Here is an 18,371-nt window from a genome sequence, read left to right on the forward strand (position 1 = left end):
ATGTGTTGGCCGAGAAACGTAATACGCCTCCATAACAGCAGGCGGCGCTACTCTGTATTGTTGCCCAAGTAATGAAAACCGGCAGCTGATTGGACAAACGCGTCACATGGGTTTGTTTTCTCCGGAAATTGAAAGCCAGACTGTCATGGCGGCCGTTCAGAATACGATCTCATATTGTACTAAAATAGTTCACTGAAACATGTTTCTGGAAACATTTTAAGCGAGAAATAGGCCGTGCAGTTGCTGAATCTGTCTTCATTTCAGATCAACAAAGGTCAGTTTAGAAGATTTTTGTCAGATTTTGAGAGACTTGTCACCTCATTCCGCTCGCCATTTCCGGGTGAGTCCCGACCATTGACTGCCCTGCCGGCGACTGAACTCTCGGCTCGTTGGAGATGAACTGAACTCTCGGCTCGTTGGAGATGAACTGAACTCTCGGCTCGTTGGAGATGAACTGAACTCTCGGCTCGTTGGACATGAACTGAACTCTCGGCTCGTTGGAGATGAACTGAACTCTCGGCTCGTCGGAGATGAACTGAACTCTCGGCTCGTTGGAGATGAACTGAACTCTCGGCTCGTTGGAGATGAACTGAACTCTCGGCTCGTTGGAGATGAACTGAACTCTCGGCTCGTTGGAGATGAACCGAACTCTCGGCTCGTTGGAGATGAACCGAACTCTCGGCTCGTTGGAGATGAACCGAACTCTCGGCTCGTTGGAGATGAACCGAACTCTCGGCTCGTTGGAGATGAACTGAACTCTCGGCTCGTTGGAGATGAACTGAACTCTCGGCTCGTTGGAGATGAACTGCTCCTCGCCTGTAAAGTAGACGAGAGCAGGCGACAGCAGCCGGGGACGGGGACAGTTTGTAGCCGTTTCAGCAGCCTTCAGCAGGACTAAATAAGCCAAACTGTTGCTGCTGTTGTTCTGAAAGATATTAAACATTCTGAACTTAGCAGAACCTTTCCTTGTTTGGTTTTTTCTTCATATTTGCAAAGTTAAATGATTTAGCATTTAAATATCCATTATTACAAGCTTCAGTCTCAATTTAAAAAAGCGATTAATCACGATTAATTACAGCAAATTGTACAATTAGTTAATTTTTTTTTAATCAATTGACAGCCCTATTATTATGTTATACATTATATTATATATGTTATATGTTATACATTATAGTATATATGTTATACATTATATGTTATACATTATATATGTTATACATTATATATGTTATACATTATATGTTATACATTATATTATATATGTTATAAATTATATTAGATGTTATATATTATATAAATTATATTAGATGTTATATATTATATAAATATATGTTATACATTATTATATGTTATACATTATATATGTTACACATTATATACGTTATATTTCACAGTGCTTCTCTAACCAAAACACACAGAGAGCAGAGAGGAATTCATGACAACACACTCCTATGAAACAAAGTTACATAAAGTTTGATGGAGGTTTTTTTCAGCCAAATTCCCAAACAGACCCGACTGGTCGGTAATACCAAGGGGGTAAGCTTCGCTTCAGAACGCGAACCTCCGATGGCACCATTTTGTTGCTACAAAGCGATCACCTCCTGTTAGCATTACACTGACCGCCTTTTTTTTTTTTTTACGTCACTTTGACAGAGAATAACTTTACATCTGAAGCGTTTAAAGACTCTATTTCTCCGTTGTTTATTTCTAAAGAAACACGACAATGTATAAAAGGCTCCATTACCTTGTAGCTCACGTTATGGCTCCATAGCAGACGCTTTTATAACAATAGGCTAACGATTGGGTCATAACCACGAGACTTACTGTCACACAGTAGAGGAATTACCGTATAGTACAGGAGAAGCTCTCAGGCAGTTTTTGACTTACATTAGCTGTTTAGGTTTAATTACGAATGTTAACTAGCATGTCAGTGATCAATAATTACTAATGTTAACTAGCATGTTAGTGATCAGTAATTACTAATGTTAACTAGCATGTTAGTGATCAGTAATTAGCCTGTGTCTAGGTTATCTCCTTACATCCACCTACACTCTCCGTCTCTGTAAGATTGGGAATGATTGAGATTTCTCTTGGCACAGCTACCAGAAGACTTCACACTTTCAGACACGTTGCTCACGTCACATCTACGTTGTCTCTGTCAGTTGGAGGCTGCGCAGTAAAGCAAGAGCTCACCGGAAAAGTGCTTCTAATCCGGTTGTTAAGTCTGACGTCACGCGTGACGTTTAGCCTCTTCCGGGTCCAAGCGCTCAGCACGTCCAGATCAATAACAATGGCGGAACCTGTAAATTTATTTACGATCACGTCCTTTAGTGAGGTACCCTTGGCGGTCAAAAAGGGTTTAAACTCCTTTAACTCCAACAGAGTGGTTAGTGTAGCGCATCATTCAGGTGGCATAATTAAGGGTAGGCATCAATGAAAAAGAAGGTTTACGAGGTTGAGGCGAGTTAGCTGTAAGCTAGCTAGTTGACGTAAGGTGATATTCCATGTTCTGGATGAGGTATTTCAAAAGAAAAAAAAAAGAACAGGTCTGCTATAACTGTGGATGTAACTAAACGAGGATTAAAAAGTAAATATGTGACACCCAGGTTTTAGAGGGTTTAGGGAACTTTTAGGCTAGTCAATTTAGTAGTATGATCTGATAGCCCCGGGCTAGCTACAGAAGTATTGTTATGGTAACAGCGCTGACAGCAATGTGTTTTAGAAGTGTTAGGGTGAGGGTTAAATTGTTTTCAATACAGGTGCACGTTGAGGGCCAGGCAGTCAGGTACAGCACATAGGAGTGCCCAATCGGCAGAGACAAGTGCCATCATATGGCAGCTTTGTTGATTTGGGTTGAGAAAAATGTGTCCCGCACCGACGTGGAATGTGTGTGGAAGAAGGCCAACGCTCCGAAGGGGGACGACATTGCAACCAAGAGAGTGTCAGAGATGACACCATCCACAACACGAGGTTTGTAATAAGTTTGTTGATGTTGCGTGGTTTGAATTATTTTCTTAACTACATAATGTGGTTTAAAGCTATTGCTAATGAGATTAATCGTATTTAAGTTAACATACGCTCGCGGTGTGTTGTATTGCAGCTGAAAAATCATGATCATATCACCATATTGAAATATAGTTGCAAGACAGTGAGGCTGAGATTTTTTTTTTCTTTTTTTTTTTAAAAGCTTAGATTGTGTGCTATAAATAAATGATGATTATAATAAAAGGCTATTAAATTGAGATAAATACATTACTCATTTTATCATTATAACCAGTTGTATACCATTATTTCAGCTGGCATCAAAAGACCTGTCAACCAGGAGGACAAAGAATGGGCTCAGGCATCCTTGTTACAGCTTGGGAGTTTTACAGGGATGGGGTGGATTTTGAGTCCAGAGACACCTCAGGTAAGAGTTTTTACTTTTGTACTTTCATGTTCCCTTAGAATTAGCAGAAACATCACAATTACACTTACATTAAATCAATAACAATTCAGCTAGGGTTTTGTCATCCAACACATAATCATTTTGTTTTGTACAATGTTATAAGTTTAATTTTTTGAAATTTGAACCAGGGGTTGGTTTCAAACTGTGTAATATAGTTAAAAAAATAATACATAATTTAGGCTCATAATAAATTTAGTAAACTACACACATGTATGTATGTATGTATGTATGTATGTAAACCATTGCTTTCATTTCAAAATGTATTTTGTATACACTACGTGGCTAAGTATGTGGACACCTCACTGACTTCACAACTTGTGCCTAACTTTAAATCTAGACTCTCCCAATCAAGATGTTTGATGGGCTGGTGACCAGCCCAGGTTTTGTCCAAGCTGAGGACAAGGCTCTATATGTGCTGTCAATGCTTGCTGTCAATGATCAGGAGAAGCAGCAGATTGAGGAAGCAACTGTTGGCCAGGCTAAGAACTCATTATGGTAAGAAAGCTTATTAATAAAAAGTATACTCTGGTGGTTCAGAGAGCCTAACACGCTGAACCTTAAACGCATGCAAACAGACAACAAAAGCATAACTAAGTTAGCCCTGATGACATTCTGCTGTCATTTCTTCTAACCCCGGATTTTCACCAACTGTGGAATGGCTGCGGATCAGTTCCAAATTGTCTGCTAAAGGCTGTAAATTTGCTCAAAATGTAGAAGTGTGCTGGAGAATGTCAGATTGTTTTTACATGAAACTGTAATGCCAATTGTTGAGCAAAATTGGTCTCTCTAATCGTTGGTTTCTTTTAACAGGTTTACGTATCGCAAGAAAAGGATAACAGCAAGTAACTTTGGTTTGGTCTTGGCAGCAGTCAAGCGGAAGTCTTACCCGCCTTCCTTATTCTAAACCCTGCTTGGCCAGTACAACCTCAAAGACGGATCTAAAGTAAGTTATAGTTAATAAGTGAATATTTAAAATGAAGGCATCTGCGTCTAAGAATACACTTATTAAGACTAAGTGGTATTTGTCCCCTCCCCCCAAGGCATGTGATTGGGGAATCCTGCATGAGCCAATGGCAAAGCAGGAATACACTGAGCACACTGGTGTTGTTATACAAGAGAGGGGACTGGTCCTGTCTGATAGTGGCCTGCTTGGTGGATCTCCTGATGGGACAGTGTTTGGAAACTGCGTGATTGAAGTCAAGTGTCCGTGGTCAGCCAGAACCAAGACTATCCTGCAGGCAGCGGAGAGTAGGGACTTTTTCATGGAGTTGGATGAAGTGGTTGGTTCCCTGACACTAAAACAAAGTCACAACTACTGGCATCAGATCCAGGGAAACCTGCACCTGACCGGAGCCAACAGCTGTCACCTGCTTGTGTGGACACCTCTTGACCTTGTCATTCTGCCAGTGCTCAAAGATCCTACATGGGCTGTGAACATTGACACTCTGGAAATATTTTATAAAGATTGTTTCCTACCTTACATTCTCTCACAGTTTTAAGAAAAGAAAACAAATCTACCCACTAAAGCTTTTATGGAAGTAATCAACTGGGAAACGTGATATTAGTTAAATGTATTCACCAGTGTCTCCCCTTGTTTTCTGTAAATACTTTTGTTGTGGCTTCTTACATTTAATCTGCTGTAGCCTATTTTTGTGCATAACTGAAAGAATTTTTTTTTTTTTTTTTTTTTTTTTTTTACAAGCTTGAACTGCTTTAAAGTAATTTAAGATAAATGTTGAATGTTTGTAGTGCTTTACTTTAAGATAAAATGCTGTGTAGCCTCTCTTTTATAAAGATTTTCCTACCTTACAACTCTGTTTTAAGAAAATAAATGAAACTTTGACATTTCACACAAGCCAGGTATTTTATTTATTATACATATTTATTATTATATCACATCTATATTATATATCACAAATATTACATATCATATTTATTATTATAGTTTGTAAGCCCTTCATGCTATACAGAACTTGTAAAACTAACCCTCAACCAAACCCTAATTCTAACCTAACCCTATTTACATTTAGTCTTTTTTAACTCTATAGTAAGTACAGTAGTGTGTAATCAAATATGCAAGCAAATATGCAGAAATTCATGCATGTACAAACACAGTTAACTCATCCAATTTCACGGAGAATGGGTGTTTGTAAGACACACACACACTTTAACTATCTTGTTTACATTTAGTTTAAACTGGTATGGAATGTGGTCCAAAATGTGAAACGCTTTCAGTCGCTTAATTGCACGCTCCACATGTATCCTAGCTTTTGAAATTAATCGGTTATTGTTCACTTCCTCCTGCGTAAACTGTCCATAGACGAGGAAAGACGGGATGTTCAGGGAAACTCCTTCTGGCAAAATGTCACGAATTGTGAAGCCCTTGTCTGCCATAACCATATCACCGGGATGTAAATGTTGGAGAAGTCCACAGTCAGCTGTTATCGCCTTGTCTGAGGCACTCCCACCGTACAGGTCACTGGCAAAGGTAATAACTCCATTAGGCGCAACACCAATTAAAGCCTTAAGTGTGGTTCGTCCTTTGTACTGGCTGAACAAATGGCACCGTGCATCAAGCCTCTCTGTGTTAGAGACGGCAACCTCTGTGCAGTCGAGGACGATCCTACAGTTAGGGAAGGGCTGGAAGCAGTCTGGCAGCGATGTTTGATTCTCGGCTGTGGAGGGGATGTTGTTCTCAAGCAAACCGACATACAAAATATCATACAGGGCACTAATGACGGTGGTGAAGATGTTGGTTACTGTGGCTGTGCTACAATTAAACCTTGTTGCAAGGTCTACGTGGCCGCAAATTAGTCTAAGCTTCATTAAGGTCAGGAGCAATTGATCAATTAGGGGCATCATTTGGACAGTCCAATCAGAATGATATTGTAGCTCGAATTTAGAAAGAAGCGCTTCCAAAAACAGGACAGTGGCAGCATCAGGCAATCCAGCAAAATACTGGACTCTGTCAGGGCTGGAAGAAATTTGACTGAAGGACAAAGTTTGCTTTTGTTTCTTCAATTGTTTTTTCAATATATCATTCTCTTCCCTCAGCATGTCATTCTCCACTTCAAGTGCCACAAGACTTTTTGAAGTACATGGGGTCTCTGCAGTTACCATGTCAGCATCTGTTCCCTCATCCTCACCAATGCTAGGGACCATTTGTTTCTTCCCTTTAGGGAGATGGCTGAGGTGCTCGGGGAATTGGAAAGCCTTTCCCTCATTCCAAGCAAATCGCGATGGTCCAGCAGTTTTTCCATTGGGGAAATGCCAACAGCACACCCTAGAGTTGCAATTTGGAGTGAAGTTTTCACGTCTGTAAAAAAATAATATATAATTACTAATAAATTAATAAATATTACTTTTAGAATCAAATTACATTTTTTTATATTATTATTCAAAGGTTGTAGCATGTTCCTATTGACCTGACTGACTTACTACTGGTGAAATTCTGACAATACCTCCCTTACTGTACGTACAATTACAGTTAATTACAGTAATTGTTTCATAAACGTTTGATTAAAGTTCTTTTTCATGTTCAAAAGGTTGTAGTACCTTCCTAGTGACCAGACTGACCTACGACAGGTGAAATTTTGATAATACCTAATAATACTGTATTACATAATATAACACTAATTTACTAAAAGGGGGTTTGTTTGTTCTATAACCTGAAACCAAGCATACTAAGACACACACAGCTTCTTCAAGATTGGATTTGGCCAGGCTTGTTCTGTGTATGTACACTGAGCAATGTAAGATCAGAATCAAATATGTAAACATACCTGGCCATTAACCATGATTCTGATCTTAAATCTCAGACTCCCTCCAACAATGCTCAATTATTATAGAAATGAGAAACGTTAGCAGATCATCATAATATCAAACTGGTCTAATGTTTTTTCTTGCTACGTACGCACATCTTCATGCTTCGGCTTGGCTGTAGACTGTTGCCAAAGCTAACGTTAGCTAACTAGCCGTAGCTAGCTAGTTTCATCTTAACTAGGCGGCACAGAACAAAGTTTCTTCATTTGTAACTTACCTTATCAACTGCAGCCATTTCCTCTTCTCTTTCTCGTCACATGGAAAGCGGTAAAAAGACAGTTGAATGTCACTAGTTTTTTTAAACTCCGATCTATTTAAAACAACACGGGACACAGCACTCGGGCAAAAGCGTCAGAGCTGTTAGAGTGGACCCGGCGTTTGGACCCGGAAACAGTATTACTGAAGTGTGGTTATGTCACGACTTAACAACCGGATAGCCTTCACTGGTCTCCGTCCAGAGCAACGGGGTCTATTGGTCAATTATATATATATATATATATATGTCAATGGGTAATACAGGTTAACATTTGTTTTACACATGTATTTGTGTTTACAGGCTAGCGTCGTGTTTAAATCGACTCATTTCTAAACGGGGTTTGGTGGACATTTTACAGCTGAATTCACCAGCAGACCCGGATTGTTTCTGTAGTTATTTGTTTATTTCTTATTAATGTTCATGTTTGTTTGTTTATGTATGCACCAACGACCAAGACAAATTCACTGTAGCTACTTAAAACGACTGATTTCTGAATGAAGTTTGGTGGCTGCGTTACAGCCCAAATCACCAGCAGACCCGAGTGGCCGTTAATGCATCTTCCACTTTGTAGTACAGGTGTATTTATGTTTCACAGGAGAGTTTCGAGTTTAAAACGACTGCTTTCTAAACGGGGGTTGGTGGATGTTTTACGGTCGAATTCACCAGCAGACCGGAATGGTTGATAATCAGTCTTAACATTTGTTTAACACAAGTGTGTTGGTCTTTTGCAGGTGAATGCCGTGTTTAAAACGAGTGATTTGTAAACGGGGTCTGGTGTGAGCGTACCTTCCTCTGGATCTCCCACACGTTGATGAAGTTCTTGCCGAGCTGCGCGGACAGCAGGTACTCCCCGCGGAGCACGGTGAGGGTCCGGGCCGTGCTGTTCCCGCCCCGGTACGACAGCAGGCTCGTGCCGCTGTGCAGGTCGAACACGGTGCTGTTCCACATCTGCGCTGCGGAGTCGCTGCTCACTATTACCTCCAGAGGAGCCGCCATGTTGCATCCACCACAACAAGACACACACGCGGAGACGAAACCCGGCGCGCGGCGGGCAGCACTGATACGTTACTTCCGGGTCCGGGTCAAGTACACGACAGTTAACGCCCACATTTATTTCCTTTTAAATAATATCTTTATTTAGAACACAATTATATATACAATATATACAATACAATATATATATATATATATTATTATTATATATAATATATAGACATATAATATATACTACGTTTGGATGTGTGTGTGTGTGTGTGTGTGTGTGTGTGTGTGTGTGTGTATCTGTGTGTGTGTGTATCTGTGTGTGTGTGTGCGTCTGTGTGTGTGTGTGTGTGTGTGTGTGTGTGTGTGTGTGTGTGTGTGTGTGTGTGTGTGTGTGTGTGTGTGTGTGTGTGTGTATCTGTGTGTGTGTGTGTGTGTGTGTGTGTGTGTGTGTGTGTGTGTGTCTGTGTGTGTGTGTGTGTGTGTGTGTGTGTGTGTGTGTGTGTGTGTGTCTATGTGTATCTGTGTGTGTGTGTGTGTGTGTGTGTGTGTGTGTGTGTGTGTGTGTGTGTGTGTGTGTGTGTCTCTGTGTGTGTGTACCTGAACGTGCCGTCACCTAATCCAAGGTTTTTTCCTGTAACAACCCACTTTACATATGAAGAGGTAGAGACTGTTTTAAATGGCCTTCCCAACAACAAAGCCAGTGGCAAGGATGGCGTGACATATGAGACCCTTAAATCCACACAGTCATGTCAGATTTTAACAACAATCTTTAATGTCTGTCTTGAAAATAAGAGAGTACCAGATTCCTGGAAAGGAGCATTAGTACATCGTATTCCAAAAAAAAACAACATTCCTGAAGATCCATCAACATGGAGGGATATATCCCTTCTCCCAGCCATCTACAAGGTATTTATGAAATGCATACTGGCCAGAGTCCTCCCTTGGCTGGTGGAGGCCGACATCTTATCCACCAAGCAAAAGGCATATATCAACAGGCAAGGTATGAACAAACATGTGTTTTGCCTAAAAACAGGAATTGATGACTTGAAGCATGAGTCCTGCAGATTGCACTTAGTCTTTTTAGACTTTAGAGATGCATTTGGGACTCTACCGCACAATGTCATGATCAGATCACTAGAGGAAATACAACTACCTCAACTGTTCGTCGACATAGTGAAAGATGTGTATAGAGACTCCTTTATTGAAGTAATCTGTGGAAAACAGTTTACTCACCCAACACCACTTCAAATAGGCATTAAGACTGGCTGTCCATGGAGCGCAGTTCATATTATAATTGCCATTAACCAATGGATAAAGTGGATGTGTCAGTGTGCCCCCCCTCATGCCATCTCCCCCAACCCAGTACAGGGCTATGCTTATGATGTCCAGATAGCCTCCAGAGATGCGAGCATAATTACAAACATGCTCGCCAGGACAGATTCCTTTCTGGAAGGGTCAGGTCTGGAGATCAAGGAGACAAAATGTGCTGTTCTGTACGAGAGGAGGAGTGGAGGGAATTGATGGTATCATTCAAAAACTGATAAATGCCCTGAGTTCACAATAGCATCAAAACCCATACGTGTATATTCTCTTCATGAGACATACAGCTACCTTGGACATAAAATCAACATTGCAGGAGAATGGAAGGAGCAAGTAAACACCATCTTGTCCGAGTTTACATCTAGACTGGACCTGATTGGCTGTTGCCCACTGCCTCTGACTATGAAGCTGGAGGCCATCAGACAGGTAGACCTGGCAAAGTGCAACATCTGTTCTCCAACACTCACATCCAGCAGAAAGTTCTGAATGAAATGAATAATAAAATAGTGAGTTTAGTGCGAAAATGGTTTGGACACAACACACACAGCACCCGTGACATTATCTTTCACCCCCAGTGGGAAGGGGGACTGGGAGTACCAAACATAGAGTGGATCTACACAGCATGCGGATTTCCCATCTTCTGAACATGCTGAACATAAACGATAAACGATAAAGATGTTCGGGAGCTGACTTGATCCTCCCTGTTCCTGGACCTAAGAAGACCCAAGGTCCCATTAGCCAGGGAGTTGGACCCCCACTTCCTAGGATTCAAAAGGCTTGATACCCACTCTGCTGGTTTTGGGGTCTGGTCGGACTGGCCAGAACTGTATGACCTCTGTATCAGAACAGGAGTGTCACTGGAGTGGGTGTGGTCTGACTCTGGGACTGTGATGGTCTCAGAGGACATTATAACTGACCCTCACACTGTCGTCAAGGCAACAGCCACATACGGTGGTCACAGTCACCTGCTAACATCTGCAGGTGCCTGGCGAACTCTTATGGATTTACACCAACATCAACAACAACAACACTGGACCGGACTAAATCTTCAGGGGAAACTTGCATGTCTTCCCTCTGCTGATCACTCTGTGTCCCACTCATTTCTCAACAACTCTGCACTCAATGAGGACATTCTCACATTCACAGTAAAAGCCAGATTACAAGTCCTCCCTACCAGACTCAACCTCTCTATCTGGTTTCCCACAACTCAGGTCCCTCATTGATTGCATCACACCTCAGAACGTATCACTGAAACTCTGTCTCACATCCTAAATGGTTGCCATGCCTACAGAGGAATGTACATAGCACGTCATGATAGAATAGTAGACCTCATAGTGAAAGACATATCAAACCATTTCCCTCTCTCAGTAAGAATGTTCAAACATCATCAGGTAAAACCATCCATGTTCCCCCACTGCAGTAGTAATCCTAGCACTTTCTTACACCTGGTGGCCAACACACCAGCTGTAGTTATTATCAATGAGGAGTCCAGGGAGGTGCATGTTTTAGAGGTAGGCTGCAGCTTTGATTCCAGCATGGAGGAGTCTTTCTACATCAAGGTAGTTAAATACCAACCACTCCTAAACACCATCTCAGAGCTGGGTTATAGGTGCACACTACTAGTTTTCACATTTGGTAGCCTAGGAAACACACACAGGCTGGTGTGGCCAAAAAGAGGGCGAAACAACTTGCAAAGTACTGCGCCATATCTGCTATTATTGGCAGCCGCCACATATGGCATTGTGCAACCTATACCCTTGAGAAGTGAGTTTTGTGCTTGTAAGTGATATTGTGAAAATATGCTGCGTGCCACTGGTCCATGAGTTTGTGTCTTGTATTGTACTGCATCTGTAATATTTGTGTCCCTGTACTATTTTTCTTTATATGGACATAAATAAATGGTTAAAATGTGTATGTATGTGTGTGTGTGTGTGTGTGTGTGTGTCTGTGTGTGTGTGTGTGTGTGTGTGTGTGTGTGTATCTGTGTGTGTGTGTGTGTGTGTGTGTGTGTGTGTATCTGTGTGTGTGTGTGTGTGTGTGTGTGTGTGTGTGTATCTGTGTGTGTCTGTGTGTGTGTGTGCGCGACTACAGAATATCACAAACATCACATATGTGTGATTTTAAAGCAGGAAGTCTAAAGGTCTGTGTGTTGCTGCCCTCTGCTGTTTGATTTAAACGTTACAGTTTTTTACAATCACTTTGGCATTAATTTCAGAACCTTGACATCATTTTTCAAAACTCATGATACCTGTTACATTACTACTCTAAATGATACCTGTTACATTACTGCTCTAAATGATACCTGTTACATTACTGCTCTAAATGATACCTGTTACATTACTGCTCTAAATGATACCTGTTACATTACTACTCTAAATGATACCTGTTACATTACTACTCTAAATGATACCTGTTACATTACTACTCTAAAAATGTTACATTACTACTCTAAATGATACCTGTTACACTACTCTAAATGATACCTGTTACATTACTACTCTAAATGATAACTGTTACATTACTGCTCTAAATGATACCTGTTACATTACTACTTAAATGATACCTGTTACATTACTACTCTAAATGATACCTGTTACATTACTACTCTAAATGATAACTGTTACATTACTACTCTAAATGATACCTGTTACACTACTCTAAATGATACCTGTTACATTACTACTCTAAATGATAACTGTTACATTACTGCTCTAAATGATAACTGTTACATTACTACTTAAATGATACCTGTTACATTACTACTCTAAATGATACCTGTTACATTACTACTTAAATGATAACTGTTACATTACTACTCTAAATGATACCTGTTACTATAAATGATACCTGTTACATTACTACTCTAAATGATAACTGTTACATTACTGCTCTAAATGATACCTGTTACATTACTGCTCTAAATGATACCTGTTACATTACTACTCTAAATGATACCTGTTACACTACTCTAAATGATACCTGTTACATTACTACTCTAAATGATAACTGTTACATTACTGCTCTAAATGATACCTGTTACATTACTACTTAAATGATACCTGTTACATTACTACTCTAAATGATACCTGTTACATTACTGCTCTAAATGATACCTGTTACACTACTCTAAATGATACCTGTTACATTACTACTCTAAATGATAACTGTTACATTACTGCTCTAAATGATACCTGTTACATTACTACTTAAATGATACCTGTTACATTACTACTCTAAATGATACCTGTTACATTACTACTTAAATGATAACTGTTACATTACTACTCTAAATGATACCTGTTACACTACTCTAAATGATACCTGTTACATTACTACTCTAAATGATACCTGTTACATTACTACTTAAATGATACCTGTTACATTACTACTCTAAATGATACCTGTTACACTACTCTAAATGATACCTGTTACATTACTACTCTAAATGATACCTGTTACATTACTACTTAAATGATACCTGTTACATTACTACTCTAAATGATACCTGTTACATTACTGCTCTAAATGATACCTGTTACATTACTACTCTAAATGATAACTGTTACATTACTGCTCTAAATGATACCTGTTACATTACTACTCTAAATGATACCTGTTACACTACTCTAAATGATACCTGTTACATTACTACTCTAAATGATAACTGTTACATTACTGCTCTAAATGATACCTGTTACATTACTACTCTAAATGATACCTGTTACATTACTGCTCTAAATGATACCTGTTACATTACTACTCTAAATGATAACTGTTACATTACTGCTCTAAATGATACCTGTTACATTACTACTTAAATGATACCTGTTACACTACTCTAAATGATACCTGTTACATTACTACTCTAAATGATAACTGTTACATTACTGCTCTAAATGATACCTGTTACATTACTACTCTAAATGATACCTGTTACATTACTACTCTAAATGATACCTGTTACACTACTCTAAATGATACCTGTTACATTACTACTCTAAATGATACCTGTTACATTACTGCTCTAAATGATACCTGTTACATTACTACTCTAAATGATACCTGTTACATTACTACTCTAAATGATACCTGTTACATTACTACTTAAATGATAACTGTTACATTACTACTCTAAATGATACCTGTTACATTACTACTTAAATGATACCTGTTACATTACTACTCTAAATGATAACTGTTACATTACTGCTCTAAATGATACCTGTTACATTACTACTCTAAATGAAATGATAAAACCTGTTACATTTACTAAATTACTGTTACATTAAATGATACCTGTTACATTACTACTCTAAATGATACCTGTTACATTACTGCTCTAAATGATACCTGTTACATTACTACTCTAAATGATAACTGTTACATTACTGCTCTAAATGATACCTGTTACATTACTACTTAAATGATACCTGTTACATTACTACTCTAAATGATACCTGTTACATTACTGCTCTAAATGATACCTGTTACATTACTACTCTAAATGATACCTGTTACATTACTGCTCTAAATGATACATGTTACATTACTACTCTAAATGATACCTGTTACATTACTACTCTAAATGATAACTGTAACATCACTACTCTAAATGATAACTGTAACATTACTGCTCTAAATGATACCTGTTACATTACTGCTCTAAATGATAACTGTTACATTACTGCTCTAAATGATAACTGTTACATTACTGCTCTAAATGATAACTGTAACATTACTACTCTAAATGATACCGGTTACATTACTACTCTCCACTACACTCCAGGACCCTGAGATGCTTCTTACGGAGCCACTCCTTAGTTGCCCTGGCTGTGTGTTTCGGGACGTTGTCATGCTGGAAAACCCAGCCACGACCCATCTTCAATGCTCTTACTGAGGGAAGAAGGATGTTGGCCAAGATCTAGCGATACATGGCCCCATCCATCCTCCCCTCAATACGGTGCAGTTGTCCTCTCTCCTTTGCAGAAAAGCCTCCCTACGCCTGGGGGTTGTGGGGGGGAAAACTCCGACTGTTGCCTTCTTGGAGACCTTGAGTGGAGTCCTGCATGGGGCTCCAGTGGGGGACTCCATTGTTCTGCTGGGGGACTTCAACACACATGTGGGCAATGATGGAGACACCTGGAGAGGCGTGACTGGGAGGAACGGCCTCCCTGATCTAAATCAGAGTGGTTGTTTGTTGTTGGACTTCTGTGCTAGTCATGGATTGTCTATAACGAACACCATGTTCGAACATAGGGATGCTCATAACTGTACCTGGTACCAGAGCACCCTAGGCCGAAGGTCAATGATCGATTTCATAATCGTTTCATCTGATCTGAGGCTGTATGTTTTGGACACTCGGGTGAAGAGAGGGGCAGAGCTGTCAACTGATCACCATCTGGTGGTGAGTTGGGTCAGGGGGTGGGGGAAGACTCTGGACAGACCTGGTAAGCCCAAACGTGTAGTGCGGGTAAATTGGGAACGTCTGGAGGAGGCCCCTGTCCGACAGACTTTCAACTCACACCTCCGGCGGAGCTTTTCGTGCATCCCTGTGGAGGCTGGGGGCATTGAACCCGAGTGGACAATGTTCAAAGTTTCCATTTGTGAAGCTGCGGCGAGGAGCTGTGGTCTTAGGGTCTTAGGTGCCTCAAGGGGCGGTAACCCATGAACACCGTGGTGGACACCGGTGGTCAGGGAAGCTGTCCGACTGAAGAAGGAGTCGTTCCGGGATATGTTATCCCGGAGGACTCTGGAGGCAGTTGCAGGGTACCGAAGGGCCCGAAGGGCTGCAGCCTCTGCTGTGAAAGAGGCAAAGCAGCGGGTGTGGGAGAAGTTTGGAGAAGACATGGAGAAGGACTTTCGGTCGGCACCAAAGTGCTTCTGGAAAACTGTTCGCCACCTCAGGAGGGGGAAGCGGGGAACCATACAAGCTGTGTACAGTAAGGATGGCACACTGTTGACCTCAACTGAGGAGGTAATAGGGCGGTGGAAGGAGCACTTTGAGGAACTCCTGAATCCGACTAATACGCCCTCTATGTTAGAGGAAGAGCTGGAGGATAACGGGGGATTGTCGTCGATTTTCCAGGCGGAAGTCACTGATGTAGTCAAACAACTCCACAGTGGCAAAGCCCCGGGGATTGATGAGATCCGTCCAGAAATGCTCAAGGCTCTGGGTGTGGAGGGGCAGTCCTGGTTGACACGCCTCTTCAACATTGCGTGGAAGTCTGGGACGGTGCCAAAGGAGTGGCAGACTGGGGTGGTGGTTCCCGGAGGGACCAGAGGGTGTGTGCCAATTACAGGGGTATCACACTTCTCAGCCTCCCTGGTAAAGTCTACTCCAAGGTGCTGGAAAGGAGGGTTCGGCCGATAGTCGAACCTCAGGTTGAAGAGGAACAATGTGGATTCCGTCCTGGTCGTGGAACAATGGACCAGCTCTTCACTCTCGCAAGGATCCTGGAGGGAGCCTGGGAGTATGCCCAACCGGTCTACATGTGTTTTGTGGATTTGGAGAAGGCGTATGACCGGGTCCCCCGGGAGATACTGTGGGAGGTGCTGCGGGAGTATGGGGTGAGGGGGTCTCTACTCAGGGCCATCCAATCTCTGTACGACCAAAGTGAGAGCTGTGTCCGGGTTCTCGGCAGTAAGTCGGACTCGTTTCAGGTGAGGGTTGGCCTCCGCCAGGGCTGCGCTTTGTCACCAATCCTGTTTGTAATATTTATGGACAGGATATCGAGGCGTAGTCGGGGTTGGGGATGGGTTGCAGTTCGGTGGGCTGGGGATCTCATCGCTGCTCTTTGCAGATGATGTGGTCCTGATGGCATCATCGGCCTGTGACCTTCAGCACTCACTGGATCGGTTCGCAACCGAGTGTGAAGCGGTTGGGATGAGGATCAGCACCTCTAAATCGGAGGCCATGGTTCTCAGCAGGAAACCGATGGAATGCCTTCTCCAGGTAGGAAATGAGTCCTTACCCCAAGTGAAGGAGTTCAAGTACCTTGGGGTTTTGTTCGCGAGTGAGGGGACAATGGAGCGGGAGATTGGTCGGAGAATCGGGCGCAGCGGGTGCGGTATTACATTCAATCTATCGCACCGTTGTGACAAAAGAGAGCTGAGCCAGAAGGCAAAGCTCTCGATCTACCGGTCAGTTTTCGTTCCTACCCTCACCTATGGTCATGAAGGATGGGTCATGTCCGAAAGAACGAGATCCAGGGTACAAGCGGCCAAAATGGGTTTCCTCAGGAGGGTGGCTGGCGTCTCCCTTAGAGATAGGGTGAGAAGCTCAGTCATCCGTGAGGAGCTCGGAGAGAGCCGCTGCTCCTTTGCGTCGAAAGGAGCCAGTTGAGGTGGTTCGGGCATCTGGTAAGGATGCCCCTGGGCGCCCCCCCTAGGGAGGTGTTCCAGGCACATCCAGCTGGGAGGAGGCCTCGGGGAAGACCCAGGACTAGGTGGAGGGAGGTCCAGCTGGGAGGAGGCCTCGGGGAAGACCCAGGACTAGGTGGAGGGAGGTCCAGCTGGGAGGAGGCCTCGGGGAAGACCCAGGACTAGGTGGAGGGATTATATCTCCAACCTGGCCTGGGAACGCCTCGGGATCCCCCAGTCGGAGCTGGTTAATGTTGCTCGGGAAAGGGAAGTTTGGGGTCCCCTGCTGGAGCTGCTCCCCCCCGCGACACCGGATAAGCGGACGAAGATGGATGGATGGATGGATACATGCTTTGTAAGTAGGAAAACCTGCAAAGTCGGCAGTATATGAAATACTTGTTCTCCCTACTGTATATACTCTAACCACATTGTTGGACATGCCCGAAACTTTTTTCCAAGATGTTTGGCTAGATGTTTGGCTAAACATCTATTGTGACGTAGATTTGTGGCCAAATCCTCCAGACACAGTTGTTGAAAATGTAGAAGTACAGTAATCACTTCTTTGTTTAGCTATTTACTGTAAAGTACAAGCAAGTTGAGGAATACTGCATTAGATGTTTACAGTAACAGTACTACTGTCTTTTCTTTTCTATTTCCTAGCTAAGTATTTAGCTTTGATTCTATTAACCCTATGTTGTGATTGCACTGTATTGTTTTTCATCAATACATTTCAGATTTAGATTAATGATTCCACTGTGTCTGTAGTTTTCTCTCTACTACTGCAGTACTTTTACAGTGATGTATTTACATCAAGTACCATAATGAAACATGTATCACCTATGTTGTACTACAATATTTTAATGATTGTATGAACAATGACACAGTGAAACTATGGGTAGCTTGTGTGTGTCTAAAGTTTAGTTTTATGAACCAATGATTGTGCAAGATTTCTGTAAAGATATGAATGAATGTACTTTGTGTGTGTCTTTGTGTGTGTGTCTGTGTGTGTATCTGTGTGTGTGTGTGTGTGTGTGTGTGTGTGTGTATGTCTGTGTCTGTGTGTGTGTGTGTGTATCTGTGTGTATCTCTGTTTGTGTGTGTGTGTCTGTGTGTATATTAGAGTTTAGATTCTCTTCCCAAGCCCGGCCCGGCCGTTATTTTCCGCCACTATCCTCGGGCCGG

General features: G+C 41.8%; 2 protein-coding genes across 2 annotated transcripts in view; both read right to left on the reverse strand.

Moving 5' to 3' along the window:
- Positions 1 to 8,598, reverse strand: part of wdr18 (WD repeat domain 18) — a 32,324-nt gene extending 23,726 nt beyond the window's left edge. The window contains exon 1 of the mRNA XM_028572505.1: positions 8,313 to 8,598. Within this exon, the coding sequence (XP_028428306.1) occupies positions 8,313 to 8,522 (210 nt within the window). The 5' untranslated portion in view covers positions 8,523 to 8,598. The remainder of the gene's footprint in view (positions 1 to 8,312) is intronic.
- On the reverse strand, positions 5,367 to 7,660 carry LOC114551462 (uncharacterized). The gene is made up of 2 exons (XM_028572506.1): positions 7,488 to 7,660; positions 5,367 to 6,764 (listed from the first exon to the last, which is right to left on the reverse strand). Exon 2 carries the CDS (start codon positions 6,608 to 6,610, stop codon positions 5,579 to 5,581), a length of 1,032 nt encoding a protein of 343 aa, XP_028428307.1. The 5' UTR covers positions 6,611 to 6,764; positions 7,488 to 7,660; the 3' UTR covers positions 5,367 to 5,578.
- Positions 8,599 to 18,371: the final 9,773 nt, after the last annotated feature.

Source organism: Perca flavescens, unplaced genomic scaffold (genome assembly GCF_004354835.1).
Source record: "Perca flavescens isolate YP-PL-M2 unplaced genomic scaffold, PFLA_1.0 EPR50_1.1_unplaced_scaf_1, whole genome shotgun sequence".
NCBI classification, from domain to species: domain Eukaryota; kingdom Metazoa; phylum Chordata; class Actinopteri; order Perciformes; family Percidae; genus Perca; species Perca flavescens.